This window comes from Malaclemys terrapin, chromosome 13, assembly GCF_027887155.1.
Source record: "Malaclemys terrapin pileata isolate rMalTer1 chromosome 13, rMalTer1.hap1, whole genome shotgun sequence".
NCBI classification, from domain to species: domain Eukaryota; kingdom Metazoa; phylum Chordata; order Testudines; family Emydidae; genus Malaclemys; species Malaclemys terrapin.
In genome coordinates this window covers 7,114,342-7,133,178 of record NC_071517.1, presented here as the reverse complement: position 1 = coordinate 7,133,178, position 18,837 = coordinate 7,114,342, and the positions used below count along the sequence as shown (strand labels likewise).

Genomic DNA, 18,837 nt, shown 5'->3' with positions numbered 1-18,837 from the left:
GAACAAGCTGACCAGTGACAGGGCCAAAAGGGTAATATGATGGATAGAGTTGTTTTGTTCAAATCAACATGTACAAGGTGAGAGGCGGCACCTTATTACGTAGAGGGGTTGTACCTTGCTACATAGAGGGGTTGCACCTCAATACGTCAGGAGTGATGTGTAACTTGTTTGTACCTGTGTATAAGAATGCATCCCTGAGTGGATGTCTTTGTCCAGCCTAGGGGGCAGTGGAAAGTCCCGCCACTGACTGAGCTGGGTCCATTGTCAGGGAGCACATAAGTACTGGCTAGCCGCACCTCAGCAGCACCTTTGACTTTGTTTGCCAGGGAGCTGGAGACATGTTTCTCTTCGACAATAAACCTGGCTGACGTGTCTTCGTACCTTACTAGAGTCTGTGGTCATTGGGGGTTCTCTCGGGGTCTGCTGTGTGAGCTATCTGCGCAGAGCTGGGGCAGCACACAGAGGGAACACACGCACGCAGCCGATTGATATCAACATTGAACAGAGCAGAGCACCACACCGGTAGCGTCTGACAACACTGGTGACCCCGACCGCTGATCTGGTGAGTAAGCGAGCTGTCCACTGTAGGAACCGCAATCTAACATGGCAGAAAACCTTGAGCTAGGGAACCCCCTTATCCCCTCTCTTTATATTCCCACAGAGCTTGCTAACTCGTGGACCCGCTGGATTGCCAGTAAGGGGGGTCCATATGAATTTTAAAAAGAAAGTGGGGAAACATGGACTGGCATATGTAGAGCGATAGTAGAAACCGAGGCTCTAAAAAATAAAAGTAAAAAAGCAAGAATTCTGCAACGAATGTCTAGGGCAGTGAGACGGTTAAAACAGCATGCCACAAATTTGGCAAAGCGAGTAACAGTAACAAAGGAAGAGTTAAAAGAATCAAAAGAAGTTACACAGCCCTGGAATGCTCCCACCGCCCTTGCAGGGTGGCAAGCAACCCAGAGACAACCAGCACAGGAACAGAATAAAACACTGGAAACAGCTGCAAGGAACCAAAAAAAAAATACAAACTGGTGCCTGTCAGAACGGGACAAGTAAGTGCACAGAAGGAAAGAGTAGCACACAATACTTTCACAGAATTGGTAAATCAGATGAAGGAAAATATGGAACAGTTCACAGAGCACATTAGGAGACAGGAGCTGCGACTCAATCGCAGGGGAGTGAATAAAAAAGATTTTCAAAGTAAAAAACCAAAATTAAGTGGGTTAACACCTAGAATTGATGCATTAACACACGGAGTTGCCCAAAACCAGTTAACTGCAGCAAAAAAGGGCACTCCCACCATCCATTTGGCATGCACTCAAAAGCAACAGACACGGGGGGAACAAATTCAAGTTTTACAAAGGCAGGTAACTACCCCCACTCTCCTCTCAGAGCCAGGATAAAAAACAGGGGCGCGATTCCCAAATGTGCAGGTTCCCAACTGCTTTGACCCACGGAACCACACTCCGCGCTCATATCTGAAAATAGAACCTTCTTTCTCAAATATTTTTACATACTGGTTAAGTTTTGTCCTTTATATGCTTTCCTAGTTTGCTAAACTTACTGCTGCTGCCTGTACTTCCAAATGCAGTACCTTGATAGAGTTAATCTTTCTTGGCTCAGGTCTCGCTACCTTCCTAGGTTGCTCTTCGCCCCCCGCCCTTTCCCCTGCTGCTCCTCACTTCTGCTCTCTCTCTCTTTGTTTTAAAAGTTAAAAGTTATGGTTTTTACAGAAACCTCCAAAAGATAAAGCAATTGAAAACAGAATAAAACAAAAAACAAAAATAAAACAAGGTAAAAACTTTACTTTAAATAAATCCAATAATTTAAGTATTTTAACCCTTCAGGAATGCACCAGCTGGAATTATTCCTAACTTTCTTGAAGATATGTTTGCCAAGCAACAGAAATGCAACAGAAATGCACACTTGGCTTCTAATCCTAACCACTAACTAATATTTGAAACATGGACATTTCTTATTTCCATATAGCAGAGTTTTAAAATAACGTTAAATATAAAGCAATGCAAAATTCCTTGTTACCAAATTAATACAATAAATTTGGCAAATATTACTATATTTTTATCAATTTATGTTACAAGTTTTAAATAAGGAAATAATTTGTTTATTCGAATGTTTAACCCTTTTTATTTATTTATTTTTTTGTTTGCCTTATTTTGTATAGTTATGAATAGAATTCTGGTGCCATTTGTTTTTAATTGTAAGTTTGTCCTGTATGTCATGTCTGTTGTCTTGTGTTGTATGTTGTGTGGGTCACGTGACTATTTTTAATTATTTTTATTTTTTGTTGCAACAAAAGTCAATTTTATACCCTTTTTAAAAAATATATATGTATATGTGGTACCACACTATTTTGAGATCATGGTTGGGGTATAATCATAGTATTATTAGCACCAATTTTTTGTGCAAAGTTCAAAAAAGTTTCAGTTATAAATATATGTACATATTTCTGCCTCAACAAATAATGCAATTGCAACCAAAAAGGATTATCTTTTATCAAGCACGGTTTTGTTTTGTTTTTTAAGTTTTTTACTTTTTTTTTATTTATTTTTTGTTATTCAAAGAAAAAATGTAAGGGGAAACCTCAACATTAAGGTAAAAATAATATTAACAAAATGTTAATTTCTTGTTTGGGCTTTTTATAAACTTGTTTGCACCTTTAAGTATAGTTATAAGAATGTCATAACCAAAATGTTTTAAAACAACAATTTATGCATAAAGCTAACCAAACAATTTCAACAGGTTTCCAAGTTTTCAAAGGGTTTCCACCTTTGGTTCCCAAATATAACAAAGCATCATGAAAGTATACTCTCCACTACCCTCAAAGTATCTGTATTTAAAATTTATTTTGGTTTAATTTTATAATTGGTTTAATTTTCTACACTTTTCTTTTGTTACGTTATGTTAATGGGAAGCAATGGTTGTTAAAGTTTGTGCTTCTAAACAGTTAACAAGAGTGAAGTTGGTATCACAAGCAAATTAACTCTAAAAAGCTTGTTAAAATTATGTTATTAACTCTTTTGCTGAAACAAAGTGTTCAGCAAGGGAAAGCAATACACCTTCTCATGGAAGATTGTGAGCATTTATTTTAGCCATTAAGCATTACATTTTGTATGAAATATTAGTAATGCACCTCAAATGAAAATGAATGTCTATACACCAATCGCAAAAGTATGAGGCCTGAGGCCTGAACTAAAGTAATGGTCAAGACTTTGCTAACATAAAGCAAAGCTAAGCTGTGAGCAGGCCCTGCTCACAGAAGCTGGCAAGGAAAGGGCTGATGCTGCAAAAAGAGACATACCTAAAAGGTACTGAACACTAGATATCCGAACACTCCAGTACTTGCACATCCCCAGGATTGGCTTAACCAGAGGCTCTCCAGCCCACAGGGCAAGCCCTTCTGTTACAGAGGGTTCCCCTCTCCCATGCAGAGTGAAAGTCTGAGGGCTAGATCGTCACGCTGTCTGGAGGGTGAGTGCCAGTCTCAGGTCAGACTGTCAGAAAATCAGGAAGACACCCCTCTCACACACCCCAAACTGGTGGTATGTTCTGTAGTTAGATTTCACCAAGGCAGTAACAAATGTGAACTCCTGGATCACTATACCAGTCTTACAGTAGCGTCCTTCATTGGCATTTCACAAGCTTTCTTTGATGTGTAATTTAGTTGCACAAGTATTTACCCTGTAAATGTTTCCTATTACATTATGACAGGAATAGAGAAGCAAAAATAATATCAGTAACCTCCTGTTAGTTTTATGAAGTTTAAACACCCAAAAGTACATTTACAATCACTCTGATCTAATACGCAAGTGAATTGACCTGAATACACTCGAGCGTGACCTGGTCAGCCAGCATCACACAGATTTTTTTTCAGCTGATGTAAATCAGTTTAGTCACTGTAGAATGGAGTTACATCAATTTACACCTGACAAGGAACTGGCCCTGAAAGGTTTGGAGCTGACTTACTAGTTGGTGCCTAGTTTCTTGAAAAAAAAAAAAAAAGAAAAAGAAAAAAAATTCAAGAGGGCACAATCCAGGGGAACCATCAGGCAGAGATGAGTGACCTTCAGAATTGGTCACTATCTGAATTCCTGTAATACATGTGCATCAGGGACATTTCTGCCGATATTACCAGCAGTCTTTTATCTTCTATTTACTAGATCAGAGCAAACATGAAGAGTTAATATTTAACTCACCTCTTGTGGCTGTCTACTAATTTGAAGAGAAGAAACGGTTACTTTAGAGTCATTTTGGAGGCTTGGGAACTAGCAGCAATGCCCTCTGTGCTGTTCTTGTTGACTGTTACTCTAGCACACTGTGCTCTTGCAGGACGTGGTAAGTGTCTTTGACTTTTGCATAGCAAATAATATTCCTTATTGTAAGTAGAAAATGAGGATGGGAGCACCTTGGTGGAGATGGGGGTTTTGCAGAATCTCTGGGGGTTATCAAGCAGTTGGAAAAGTCTGGCCAAAATATTAGAATTTTTCTTGAAAACTATCACCCTGTATTGCTTCTGTAGGCTGAGTGCATGGCATTGCACATACCAGGGGCTCCTTGTATTTCTCTGTTCCCCCCCACTGCCCCGCTTCCTGTGTGCCATCCTACCATCACCCTCTATTTCAGAGACTCCCTGCAACCTTCCCACTCCCCACTTCTGTGTCCCCATAGCATCCCTCCACCCCATACAGGATATTCTATTCTCCCCACAACATGCCAGGAGCTCTGTGTATCTCCTATCTCCTCCTCCCAAATACCATTGTCCCCTATTCTTTCCCTTTCCAGGGATTTGGTGTGTGCCCCTATTTCCCCCTTTCCTCTGCATACCCCTGCCTTCCCACCATGGCAGGGCCCCCCATTTCACCCTCTGCCACATGTCAGGGGCACTGATGTCCCCTCTGTGTTAATTTAGACAGAATAAAGAGTTAAACGTTACAGAGTTTTAGACAAGGTTTAGGGTTTTGTATACAGATACCTCAGCTTGCTTAGTACCATGGCAAACACACTATTAAAAATCTTTTCCTTTTTTGTGTCTTTAATAAAAGGTTAAAACCATTAAAGCATTTGAAATGTAAAGTATTAAATATGACTTTCTTTATAACATCCCTTGTTCCCACTCCCTTTAGATGGTAACCCCCCTTTATCTGAAAGTCTCTTAGTTGGTAACTGTCCTATGGGTGGAAAAGAGAAGAAGTTAATTAAGATGGGCTGGAATTGTATGCTGTTAAAGTCTGAGCCCATTTCTCAGAAGACAAAACAAGACCAACCCACACACAAGGGGGGAGAAAAGAATAGAGAAGGTAGAAAATGCAGCGTCTGTCTCTGGTGTGGACTCCCACTTGCAACCTCGCTGCTGGAAAAACACTGGCACAGCACATGATCTTATCAGCTACCCTGAACCCTAGCAAACTTGAACAAGCATTCGGGCTCTTTTGGGCATTGCTTTGGGGTGTCTTTTTCTGGTCACAGGCTTACAGCAGTTTTGCAAAATATGAAGTCTTGGCCAGCAAAACCAGACCCTCATTAGAAGGAAAAAGGCTAGAGTTAGAACAGAAGAAATAAGGTGGGGAAGGAAAAGCACACACAAGAGTGGGTGTGAGAGACAAGGAAAGAACACACCAGGGGGGTGAGACAAGGACAAGACCTCTCGAAGGTGTGTGTGTCACACACACACAGACACAGTCTCACATCCCAGGTGGTGGTTGGGATTCAGCTGATATAGGTGGCAATGTCATCTGTCTTCCTTTCTCTGGCCTTGTCTGGTCAGCAACTCTTTCAGGCTCAGGATGAAAAAAAGGCCTGGGGTTCCAGAAGATGGTGAGGGTGGCAGCCTTGATGGTGAAACTCGCTCCAGTAGCCAATTTTTCTCTCCAAAGTGTTTTTCTTTTTAAGACTCTTAAAAGTGACGGGGAGGAATAGTCCAGCCTCTTATTATTTTGTCCACCGATTAGGCCTGATATCCAACACACCAATTTTGTTTCATTGATTTCTGGTTCCACACTTTTCCTGTCTCAAGGACTGTATTAAGATCATGCCTGGTAGTTATACCAGGAGGTCTTTTTGTTTGAACTAATTCAGTCTGTCTCTTTTTTGCATCTTTTCCCATCAACATTTGTTGTAGGTTATTGTAACGTTTTATGAACTTTCACTCGCTTTTTACAGTTGAGCTCACAATTAGGGTAAATTTGTATGCTCAACAACTCCTCCATACAATCGTCGTCCATTTTCCTTCTATGGCAGGGGTTCTGTGTGACACCCCCTCCCTCCGCCCTTGCCAGGGTCCTCCATTCTTCCCGCCCATGCCAGGGATTCTGTGTACACCCCTATTTCCCTCCCCCCCCGCCATTCTCGTTTCTTTTCTGTCTGGGAGATCAATCATTCAGGGTGTTGTCATTTTTAAACTATATTAGGAGGATCAGCAGAGCTGAAATAGGGGTGGTGTTATTTTGAAAGGTGTCACTGGGTGCCATCAAGTGGTTCTTTGATGGACAGTTACAGACAGACAATTGGAGAAATGCCTTTGAGTTGAGTATAAGACCTCTGTGCTTGAGTCTTCTGAATCATACAAACAAAAATCCTCTGCCCAGTACAACTAAAACCTTTTACTGAAAGTGCTTCCTTTCTTCCAGTTTGCCACAAGCCCCCTGAAGTGCCATTTGCTACAGTTGATGTAGACAAGAGAGTATATGATGTAGGTGAAGAAATTACATACACCTGTGATCCTGGTTATAGCCATCAGAGTGGCTCAAGGAAGTATACTTGCCCTCTGTCTGGTAAATGGCCTATCAATAAAATGAGATGTATACGTAAGTAACTCATAAATACCATTCCTAGATGTTATATTCTGCTGCTGATAGACTGTGCATTGGTTTGACACAAGCTTTTTTATGGTTCGTGTGATCTATCTAGCTACGCAGCTGTGATGCCTTCATTTTCTGTGTTCTTGCCTTTACATTGTAAGAACTGAGCGCAAAGTTGAGTTCTTAAACTGTAAAGTAAGCAGCCATTTTGTTATCAGGGTTGCTGCTGCTAGATAGGAGTTGCACACTTCACTCTCTATTGGGAGCTTTACTTTTGTTTTTTCTTGTTGTTGATTCCCTTAATCCAAAATAAAAGATGTTTAGATTGAAATTATATAGTTGTTCTGTATACACTGAAAATTGTAACTATTTATGATGTTTATAACCAAAATTTTAACTCAGTTGTTTCATCCTTAAAATTCGAAGGTTTGTTTATTCTATTGTTTTAAAGTGTGTGAGTAAAATATTGATAATTTTGAGTTTAATGACATTTACAGAAATATATTTTTGTTTACAAAATTCCATTATACTTAAATGGAAGCAGGGTCAGACCCTGACAACTTTAATCTTTATTGACTTCAATCACAGACAAGTTATTTATATCTCATGCTTTGCATAGCCCTTAATCAATTGTCAAAGCTAATGTAATCACTAAGAACTTTGAAACTATCTTAAGTGTATTTTGATTTCAAATATAAAATGTCTAGAGTGATGAAAATGTGTACAAAGAAGTGAAGAAATTTGAATGACACTAGTCATTAAATGATGTAAATTCTGTGACTGCTTTATTTTATACATCATGAAATAATAATATCCTCTCATCTTTAAACAACAGCAAAGAAATGTCCCTATCCTGAAGCCATGATAAACGGAATAGTTCATGTTATAGACACGAACTATCAAAGTTTGATACACTTTTCATGTGAACCAGGGTAAGTTCTCATATCACCATGCTATTAAAAATAACTTCAACATAGTAAGGTAATAAACTAGATCCTCTGGTTTTATTAATTGAGCAAAGCTACAGAAATAAAAATGATCCATTTCATATTTTATTATGGTGAACATAGAAATTCCTATACTGTATTAGACCAATGATTCACGTAGTTAGGTAACCACTAGCAGAGATTTTGTTATGAAATGTGATACTACTTAAAATACATAAATAAAATGAACATACTTTTTAAGAACAAACCCAGGAAATTGTTGCACTTTTCATATAAAATATTTCTAGAAGCACAGTGACTTGGCTTTATTATTCTCAAAATCCCCAATATTGGTTCCCATAGACATCCATCTTGTCCAGCTTTCTTGTTGTCTCCAAGTTTGGATAACATGGAGGAGTTATGTGACGGAGCATAATTCAACCTTGCATGCTGTATCAGAGGATCAGGCTAAATCCAAGCAGCAAATTTAAGGCAAAGGAAGATCAAAGCAGTGTTTCAAAATTATTAGGAAGCTACTAAGAAATGTGGTCTACATTATTGAAAAACTCAGGCCCCAAAGCAGTCGTCATCCGTTCCTTGGAGTGTCCCCAACTCATCCTGACAATCAGTGCACTTAGAGGGACCTCTGCTCATGGGAAGGATAAATCAATCAATTTAAAATGCACAAATATAAGAGAAATCCAGTGAAATTGCAGGCTGGATTGAAAAATTAAAACAAGAAAATTGGGACCCCCAAATTAATAAGAAAGCTGCACTAGACTTGGAAAACTGAGAAAATCAATGGAAGGATTGAGAATAATGGCAAAAAATCTCCGAATGACTGATGCTTCCACCAGAATAACACAGAATGGTGTATTGTACATGATCACTCAGGGCACACTTGCTCCTATGGAGTCTGCCCATGGACTTCAATGGATGTTGAACTGGATCATTAAGAACAAATCTCGGCCCTGTTAGTGAATGCTGGAATTCCCCTAGATTTTCAATGGGATCAGGATTTGGCCCTAGTGAAACTGGGGAAGATACAATTAGGGGGATGACAGCTAGAGCAGACATTGAGACCCCAGGAATTGAGCTGACACAGAAATAGGACAGATTTCAGTCCCCATGTTAGTACAATATTCAGTTCAAATCAACAAGGTGATCTCTAGACAGCATCACTCAGACTGAGAATATGGGAAACAAGGTCATATGGAAATGGCTGTGTCAGAGCTGCCGAACAACTGATGTAAAAAATTCTTCACTTGTCAGGAGCCCCAGATATTCAAGAATTGGTGTGGAGGACAGGTCTCTCTCTCTCTTACCCTGTTTAACCTTGGCCATAGCTTAGCGGGGGATTTTGCTACTCCCAAGAGAATGACTCTCAGAAATGGAACCAGTCCAAATGGCAGGGCTGATTTTATGCAAAAAAAAAAAAAAAAAAAAAATTCTGTGCCACCTACTCCCCCCTTTGTAAATCCCCTTTGTACAGCATGAGATGAACTTCTGCATCAGAGACAGCTCCATAACAATCTAGGCTCTTGGGGCTGAAAATATTGCTTCTATGTCTTTCCCTGCACAGTGAATGAAAACTTGAGGTTAACCCTTATTTGGTCTCCTTATGCAGCGGTGCAATACACTTTTACCCAAGGATGGCTGGTTTGAAAAAGTGCTGCCAGTTTTGGAGATTAGAATAAATTCAAAGGAATTGGCAAAGGAAAATACAGCGACAGATGTTTGATACCAGCACGTTGGTGGAACCAGCGATACATAAAGGGATGTTTCAGCTAGAGCTGTTCCCTTGTTTTGAAGTGCTGTCGGGTGACATTAAAACTGGGAAGAAAGCTGTAGAAACAAATCACGTGGGTGAAAACAATTGTAGGTAGACCACGGTTAAAAGAAATATCCTATCAAAATATACCTAACCACTCTTTCAATATGCAAATGAGCAGTCACCATCAAGCAACCTGTTTAGAGATGTAATTATATGTTGTGACTGCACAGTGGGTTCACTCACAATTTTTGTGGATTCGGCTAAGGAGGCCTGCTGAATGTATGGCTCTAAAATAAACAGCACACAAACTAGGCTGTTCAGTGTGAGCTGCATTATTAGTATGTCATCAGCGCACTTTGTAGCCAATGTTTTTATTATTTGCATAGCACCTTAGGGTGTCTGTCAGAGGGCAGCTGGCCCCCTGAAGGGGTCGGGGGTTGCGCTGACCTCTGAGAGGCTCTGGGAGGCAGTTAATTACACCAGAGGGAAGCACTCTGGTGTGATAAAAGAAGCTATGCCTGGTGGGGGCTAGCTAGGGGAACAGAGGCTCCTGGGGAGAGGAACTGTTCCCAGAAAGTAGGAGAACACACCTACGGAGAAGGCTTCTTGGGGGAAGCTGGTGATGGGGGGTCACCAGCAAAAAAAAAAAAAAAAAAAAAAAACAAGGAAAATTGCTCCTGGGTGGGAGAGTTTGTGACAAGAAGGGACTGTGAATGATAATGACAAGAGAGTCCTGACTCCAAAAAAGGGTTCACGAAGGCCTCCCAGGTAAGGAACCTTGGATATAATTAGCATTGACAGACAAAGGCTGACTCAGCCTCCTCCCTGTCCTGCTACAGATACTGAAGGGGAGGCCTATTAATGTGATGTTCTGCCTTTGGGGTTGAATAAATAGACCCCTGAAGGGTGCTGTTCAATATACAAGCCTCACTGGACTTATTAAAATCCTCACTCAGGGAAACTGAGGCAGAGACACAATGGCAGCACCTCACCAAGTCACCAAGGTGATTTTGGGGTGATGGCCCCCATTACAGAGTACTTGACATTGAAAAAAAACCCACATGGAAATAAGAGATCCTTCTCTGAACAGCTTAAAGCCTAAAAGTATCAGAAGGAATAGAGAGCGAGAGAGAGAGTCAGAGAGGAGAATAGTGTTGAACAGGCGAATAAGATCAGGGAAACAAGTTTTGGGGACAGATTTGGAGGTGGATAGGACAGTCGCTCTTCTGCATGTAGGAGCACCATGAGAAAGGCATGAAGCTGAGTGTGGAATGAAACGTCAGAGCAGAAAGCTGAGAGGATTCTGTAGAATCTATGCTATAAGAGGGGGGCATAGAGGAAATGAGAACTAAAATGTAGGCAGGGTGGATGGAGCTCTGCATAGCCTTGTGTGTGTGTATATATATACACCAGATGTGTCCATCAAAGTATCACCATAGCAATAGTACAGCATAAAGGTATCACTTCTTTGTAAGGAATCCATCTAAGACTACAGATATTTGGACAATAGTCAGACAAACATGTGACTCATTCCGCTGGAATAATTCATTAGCAAATATTTTTCACCTGTGACATTCATGGCTGACGCACAGACTGGAATTCATTGTTAAGTGTAAATCAGTGCTTAATTTATGCCAGGGCTGAGGCCTGGCACCTCTAGGCTTTGCAGTTCATAGCCCCGGCCCCTCTGTGCTTGCTGTATCAGTTATGAATGTAAAAAAATGTCTTGAGCCCCAGCAGCTAATTGCTTGAACGGGGCCGGATCTAACTTTTTTGCTGCCCCAAGCAGCAAAAAAAAGCGCCGCCCCGCCGAGTGCCGCCCCCCACCGAGCGCCGCGCTGCTGGAAACCCCCCCCCGAACGCCGCGCCCCGCGCCGCCCCCCCGCCGAGCGCCACCGGAGCCCGCCCCCCCTGCCGAGCGGCCGGAACCCCCCCCGAGCACTGCGCCCCACGCCGCCCCCCCGCCGAGCACCGCGCCACCGGAGCCCGCCTCCCCCCCGCCGAGTGGCCGGAACCCCCCCCGAGTGCCACGCCCCGCGCCGCCCCCCTCGCCGAGGGCCGCGCCGCCGGAGTGCACCCCCCTCCCCCGCAGAATGCCGCGCCGCGCTACCCCCCGCCACCCCAAGATTTGCCGCCCCTTACCAGGTGCTGCCCCAAGCATGTGCTTGGTTGCCTGGTGCCTGGAGCCGGCCCTGTGCTTGAACCCCGGCACCTCTTTCATTACAAATTAAGCACTGGTGTAAATGGTTTCATTCAAATTGCTCCCCTGAGAAAGACAGTATAACAAGCACCTCTGACAGTCAGTATAATAATGGGATTTGATTGATGGACCTCATTTTGCTAACAATAATTTGCTGGTTTCCAGCTGTGTAATAGAGAAATGACAGAAACAGGATGAGCATTTCATTAAAACTCAGTGTAAGGACTTTCACTAATACATTCATGGAAGTCTGGAGATAAGGACATTAGAGGGAATGTACATGTGAATTAAACTGGGCTGACTGGTGTCTACTGGTAAAGTTATGCACTATGGTATCTACCCTGAAGTATCTGATTTTATACAAACAGAATCAATGTACTTGTCATAGATAACTGAGCGTTGCTCCCAAGAAACCATTTATTGTACCATCCACTGTATTAATGACAAATCAATGTTCTTTACTTGCATGTATACACCGTATTAATCAATTATATAAACCAATATGGCAAATACTATATATAATTGACTGTGGAAGGTATTGGCCTCATATTCGTTTTCTCCTCTTGTGAAACCACGCCTTTTGGAAACTTGCAGTGTTAGTATAGAGCCAATTTTTTCAGGTTTTAATCAAAATTCCCATTAAAATCAATGAGTGTTTGAACTAGAGAAGGATTCCAGGATTTGGACCCTACGGTGCAGTGCAGTGGGTCTCTTTTAGAGAAGTACTAGTCTTTCTTGTCAAGATTATTTCAATCCTGCTACGTGTAAATGGTCTCAAAGTTTGCTTATAAATGGATCTCTTTCTCTTCAGATACATTCTCTATGGAACAGACACTAGCCAGTGCATGGCAGATGGACAGTGGAGCGGAAAACGACCTGAATGCCAACGTATGTGTCCCATATATAAAAGAAATTCTCTGGGCCTTATTCTTATGTACATTCAAGACTTCTTTATGTCGTTCTGGCCTTTTAAAGACCCTTAAAGTGGGCAGAAATATATTTCCATCCACTCCAAGGCTTCTTAGCAGTGCCAGAGCAGTGTAAAGGGACTCGGTGTAAATAAGAATCAGACCTTCTATCTTTGACATGGAGTGAATGGTGTGATCTGTTTTATTTTTATTATTTTTGGGGTGTGTGAATTGTAAGAGAAGAGTAGTTTAATAAGCTGTTTAATAGAATGGGCGTGTGGAACTCCTGAATTCTAATACTGGAGCAGAGATGATGCCGATTCCCTGGGGATGGGGCAGGTCACTTACCCTCTTTGCTTCAAATTAGGATATTAGGGAAACTCTGCCACTCTGGTGTAGGTATTGTTTTGCCATAATCTACCCTTCATAGACATACAACACTTTGATGAGAGAAGTACAAATATGCAGTTATGGTCTATGTATTATTATATAGGCTGTAACATTTTACAGCAATCCATGAATTACAAATGCTTATGCCACTGAGCCTTTTAATCTTATTGCGTTGGGAAATATATTTCTCTGTGATGGTATGCATAATTCCATCATGGGCATGGTGCTCGTTCTGTGCGATGTTCCTCAAGGCAGGAGTAACAGCTAGGTCAGTGGTACTCAGTCCTCAGTGATTCAGGAGCCAAATTAGCCATCAACATTACCCAAAAGAGCCACTGTAGTGTGAATTCATTGTTTCATTTACTATAGTACTATATATTCATATTTAAACAGTATGATGGGAAATGTTTAGTGTGTGTGTGTATATGTGCGTGTATGTGTATGTGTGTATAATATATATACACCTCTACCTCGATATAACGCAACCCGATATAACACGAATTTGGATATAACGCGGTAAAGCAGTGCTCGGGGGGGGGGGGGGGCTGCGCACTCTGGTGGATCAAAGCAAGTTCGCTATAACGCAGTTTCACCTATAACACGGTAAGATTTTTTGGCTCCCGAGGACAGCGTTATATCGAGGTAGAGGTGTATTATTCTCACAGCAAAATAACTGAGCAAGTATTATTTTATCGGCTACAATTGGTTAATAACCTGGACTGGTTAATAATTAAATCACACAGTGTTTTAATATGTGCTGCAAAGAGCCTCAGGAGGCACATTAAAGAGCCACTTGCAGCTCTCGAGATTCAGTCGGAGTATCGCTGAGCTAGATTTATAACATGTGGAATAATGATGCTCTGGTTTTTCCAGCTGTGACTTGTCCTCCTCCCTCGCTTCCTGAATTTGGAGTTATTACTTACCATAAGCTATCGCCTGGAAATGAGTCTGTCTTCCAAGACATTATCCGTTTTGAATGCTTATCACCTTTTGCGTTGTTTGGAAATGAAACTGCTACTTGCATGGCCTATGGGACCTGGAGTGATATACCGGAATGCAGGTGTAAGTAAATATATTATCACTAATTTACATTATTTTATTATTTTAAAAGCTTCTTAGAATAACATGTATGAAATAGCATGAACAATATTTTTTTAAAATGGGCTATCTAAAAAGATACCAACTTGTTAATGCATACATTGGATAGACTAGAATTCACCCTATTCTGAAAGGCAGAATCATGAATGAAAGTAGATGCTGACAATGATCTCAAGCTGGCACATTTTGTAGAACAAAACGCTGCCCCAAGGTAACCATAACCTATGATATTGTATAAGTTTATGCAAATCAAGAGCAACTTCCACTGATACGAAATCAAAATCTGGTCCATGAACATATTCCACTAACTAAGCAGTAGCAGTGAACTATTTCATCAGTTTAAGAAATACAGGACTAGACTGCCAATTAGTAACTCCAGTTGGTAACTCCATTAGCATAACTCCATTGAATTCAATGGACCTGTGCCAAATTCCACTATTTTAGGATCTGATTCATAGATTATAATGAAAATATTTCTAAACAAAATAACATTTGTTTCTTTCTAACATGTTCACCTTCTCTCATGGTATATCTCTGGGAAAGAGGAACCAAAGAAAGTTTCAAGGTTACCATATTTTCCACAGTATATAAAAATGTCTTAAACGTCTACATCTGATGCAGCTTTGTTTTTTCTACAACAGATGTCACATGTCCACATCCAACGGGGATAGAAAATGGATTTGTAAATTTTCATGTTCGCAGAACCTATCATTATATGGAGAGCGTCGATTACGGCTGCCAGCCTCGTTATGTGCTAGATGGACCAAGGGAATCAAGGTGTGAAAAAACAGGTAGCTGGTCCATCAAGCCAACCTGTAAAGGTATGAAGATATATACTCTGTATTAAAAACCATCTATTGACCTGTATTGTCCTAAAAATGTAGCTATCCATCGTGAGAGATGTCTTTATAACAGTTCCCCATCTCTAAACAAAGCAGAAAGTACAAACATTTCAAACTGAGGTCTGTAAGAAAACATGAAATGATTATCTGCTTCAAAATCCGACCTAGTGTAAGAGGATACAACTGAATTGACTTCAGTGATCAAGCACCTATTTCCACTAGGTCCGAATTCTCCCTTTTACTCATCTTTCTCGTAACTGAATGAAAACATTGTACACTGGTCAGGTCTACGCTAGAAACTTTTGTTGGTGTTGCAATGTTGCTTGGGGCACTTCCCCCTCCCGCACCGCCTTTTTTAAAGAAACATTTCTATACCGGCACAAACCTTAATGTAAAGGCTATACCACCAAAAGCATGTTTTATGATGGTGTAAGCTGTACCTGCACTAGAAGGGTTTGCCAGTATAATTACACCAGCAAATCTTTTCTAGTGTAGACCTGGCCTCACTAGTCTCCCCCATTTACTGTGATCAGAAGTAACATTTTCTGTGATTATGTCACTTAATTTGTTTTCTATCAATATTTAGACTATTTGAAACATATTCACACTTTTAAATTATGAAAAGGGTCAAAGATGCCGCTTATTTGGATGTTCCCAATAAAAGATACACCTACAACTGACCTATGGAAACCAGCCACTTGACCACATTCATCAAGAACACATATTCACCTAAACCAGCATATTGCAATAAGTCAGAGCGTGTGATTTTCAAAAACACCCAAGCGTGCTTCAAAGTCACTTAACCCCAGGGGTGAAAGTAACTTAAAGGACTTACCTGTGTGCCGGAGTCCTGAGCAGGGGGGGGCAGGGCCTCAACTGGAAGTGGGCAGGGCCTCAACCAGAAGAGGCGGAGCCTTTAAATCCCCGGGCCCTTTAAATCGAGATTTAAAGGGCCCGGGGCTCCAGCTGTGTTAGCGGCGGCTGGGAACCCTGGGCCCTTTAAATCACCGTTGGAGCCCGATGGTAGTGGTACCTGTGGCAGCAGCTAGGAGCCCTGGGGCTCGGGCAGTGATTTAAAGGGCCCGGGGCTCCAGCCGTTGCTGGGAGTCCCGGGCCCTTTAAATCGCTGGCGTGGGGAAGCTGCCCCTTGCCGGTATGTGTACCTGTACACCGTACCATACCAGCTTACTTTCACCTCTGCTTAGCCCACTATCGAATATCCCACACAGGGTCTGTACTCCAACTAGTTAGGCAAGCGGACAGACCTGCATGGGCCACAGGGTGTTCTTCTACCTCCAAATGTTATTTTTGTATCTTCTTCAAAAGACCTAGCCCATTCAATTTTTAAACAGAGCTCTTATTATTCAGAAGTACCATTTACAAATTAATTGTTTTTCAGCACCATGTAAAATACCAGTTAAGAAAGCCACAGTGTTATACAACGGCCGGAAGATAAAAGTTCAGAATGACCTCAAGGAAGGAATACAGCATGCTGAAACTATTTTCTTTTTCTGCAAAAACCAAGATAAAACGTGTGGCTATACCATACCCACTCAGTGTATAAATGGCCAACTCACAGTCCCTTCCTGTTTCGAAGGTATGTACCAGGGTAACTGCACAAGAGTGTCCAGCTTGGGAGAGTGATAAGACCTTGATTATATGTGGGGGGGAGTGGATTCATTTAGCCTGAATCCATACTTGAGGGCTAAAGCATTTGGCTTGAAGAAGGGTAGTGGAAAGTTTCAGTGGGAGAAGTGGTCCCAGCTATGGAGAACATACATAGCAAGAGTCTTCTATGTCAGAGAAGTGCTCTGTGGCAAAAAACTGGCCATGGCCAGTGAATCTGTGACTTCATGAATTGACTGGTCAAAACTCTCGATGGAGGAGGATTGTAGGGACTTATGTAGGATTTATGGCTTTGAGACCCTGGGACATTGCATTCATTCCTGGGGAAGAACACCATCCTTGCTATCACTTATGCTGGACCTATTTATGCAGGATTTGCATGGGATTGTGGGGAGGAGGGATCACGGGCTGGTAATCCAGCTTTGAATTTTTGACATCAGGATCACAAAGTGATTGATGGCTTCATTGCAGAATCGAGGGTGCAGAAGCTGCGTTGCAAATGCAAAATATTTCAAACAGAAATAATTTGAAAGATTCTGATTGCTAACTTCTTTATTAGCAGTCAGGGAAATATGGCAGCTTGTAGGCAAGAGGAAGTGCTTTGTGTTTGTTATTCTTTTATTAAATTTGCCCCCGCAAAAAGTTCCTCTTTACAGCTCCATTTCATTTGAAAATGTGTGTGTGGGCGGGGGGAGAGAACCCCACCATGTGCTCAGTGTGGAAATACCTGCTCTCATTTTTGCATGGCTTGCATTAGCATCAGACGATGGATGCAGCTGTTGCTGAAATGGGCTCTCGAAAGGTATCTTTCTATGGTTCCTCTGGCGTAGAGCTAAAATTCACTACATAGTATGCCCCAGGATTGTAACTTATTTCAGTTGTTTTAAAGAATCTCACCTAGATTTGTAACTTCTTGTTTTTGACAGAAATTGGTATTTTTCTATCTTTTTGGAAAAAGGATCCATCAGAGTTGACACCATGTGATGCCTGAGTGAATTCAAAACAACAACACAGTTCTGTTAACGAAATGTTTTATTACAACAAAATTGTAAAGGTGGAAAGGAGGTCCCAAGGAGTGTATTCCTCCCTGCCCCTACAAACAGTATAATCTCATTGCCAGTCTATTTCACAGTCTAAGATAAAATGTTCTGTTACAAATTCTCTCCTGAGATATATCTGATCTGTTCCTTTGCTCACTTTCCTCTCCTTCTTATTTGCAAGTCCCTTTCAGACCACCCTAAGCAATTCCTCTCCTTTGGTGTTTACACTCTTTCATGTACTTGTAATTTGTTCTCACATCTCCGGCCATACACCAGTGTGGTCATTTTTCAGTCAAGCTGTAGTGCATACTTATTTCTTTTAATATTACCTGGTCATTAATCAAATCCTCTAGCTCTTTCCTTTTTATCATTCAAAGTCAGTTTTAACTGTATCCACACAGTATTGTACCTTTCCTCATAAAGTGTTTTTGAATGGTAATTGTGGCATTTGCATGTGAAGAAGTGGGTTTTTTACCACAAAAACGTATGCCCTAATAAATCTGTTAGTCTTTAAGGTGCCACCGGACTCCTCATTGTTTTTGTGGATACAGACTAACACAGCTACTCCTCTGATATTGTGGCATTGATTTTCTTATTTTCTTGTTGTGCCTTTTTAACTAAACATGAGAAATTTAAGTATGAAAACAACCTTCTCAAGTTACTCATTTTACAGTCTGATTTCAAAGCAAACACATATAAAACCAGGCCTCCCCTTTCTAATCTGTACCAGTAGTCTGAAAATTCAAATGAGGAGGGACAGTGCTTAGTCAAAAGGGGGGCGTTTGACTAGTGGCTGGAGAAAACTGTCTGTCAGGACTCTGTCTAGCTCTGCCTCTGACTGTCTATAGCATCCTTATTCATGTTGAGTAGAATGACAGAAGTGTCAGGCTGGAAGGGAATTTGAGAGGTCATTTAGTCTAGTCCCCAGCACTGAGACAGGACCAAATATACCTAAGCTATCCCCGACATGTGCTCATAGTATGTTCCTCTGCACATACTCTAATTGGCCTGGATTCTTTCACCCCAGATCAGCCCATGAAAGAAGGCCCCCCTCTGTGCAGATCACATAAATGGGTCAGACACCCCTATGGAAACATCTTCTTCCCTTGAAGCGTTGAAAGAGTTTGTTGCAGCTTCAGGGTAGAGACTAATTGGGCTAGGGCAGGATCTACAGGGATGATATACATCATCCCCCTTCTGGCCCTGCAGAGACTC

At 41.4% G+C, this 18,837-nt stretch overlaps 1 protein-coding gene across 1 annotated transcript; it reads left to right on the top strand.

Moving 5' to 3' along the window:
- The first annotated feature begins 206 nt into the window (after positions 1-206).
- Positions 207-18,141, top strand: APOH (apolipoprotein H). Its single transcript, XM_054047491.1, has 9 exons — positions 207-562; positions 4,182-4,356; positions 6,648-6,824; positions 7,654-7,750; positions 12,530-12,606; positions 13,890-14,078; positions 14,756-14,935; positions 16,356-16,553; positions 17,509-18,141. The coding sequence occupies exons 2-9, from the start codon at positions 4,296-4,298 to the stop codon at positions 17,571-17,573; spliced, it is 1,044 nt and encodes a 347-aa protein (XP_053903466.1). The 5' UTR covers positions 207-562; positions 4,182-4,295; the 3' UTR covers positions 17,574-18,141.
- The last annotated feature ends 696 nt before the right edge of the window (positions 18,142-18,837 follow it).

Bases quoted from the DNA above. Each gene is read 5' to 3' on its own strand.
- APOH (XM_054047491.1), top strand. From the start codon at position 4,296: ATGCCCTCTGTGCTGTTCTTGTTGACTGTTACTCTAGCACACTGTGCT. The intron at 12,607-13,889 runs GTATGTGTCCCA...TGGTTTTTCCAG, and splicing joins AAAACGACCTGAATGCCAAC to CTGTGACTTGTCCTCCTCCC. The intron at 16,554-17,508 runs GTATGTACCAGG...TGTTTTTGACAG, and splicing joins AGTCCCTTCCTGTTTCGAAG to AAATTGGTATTTTTCTATCT.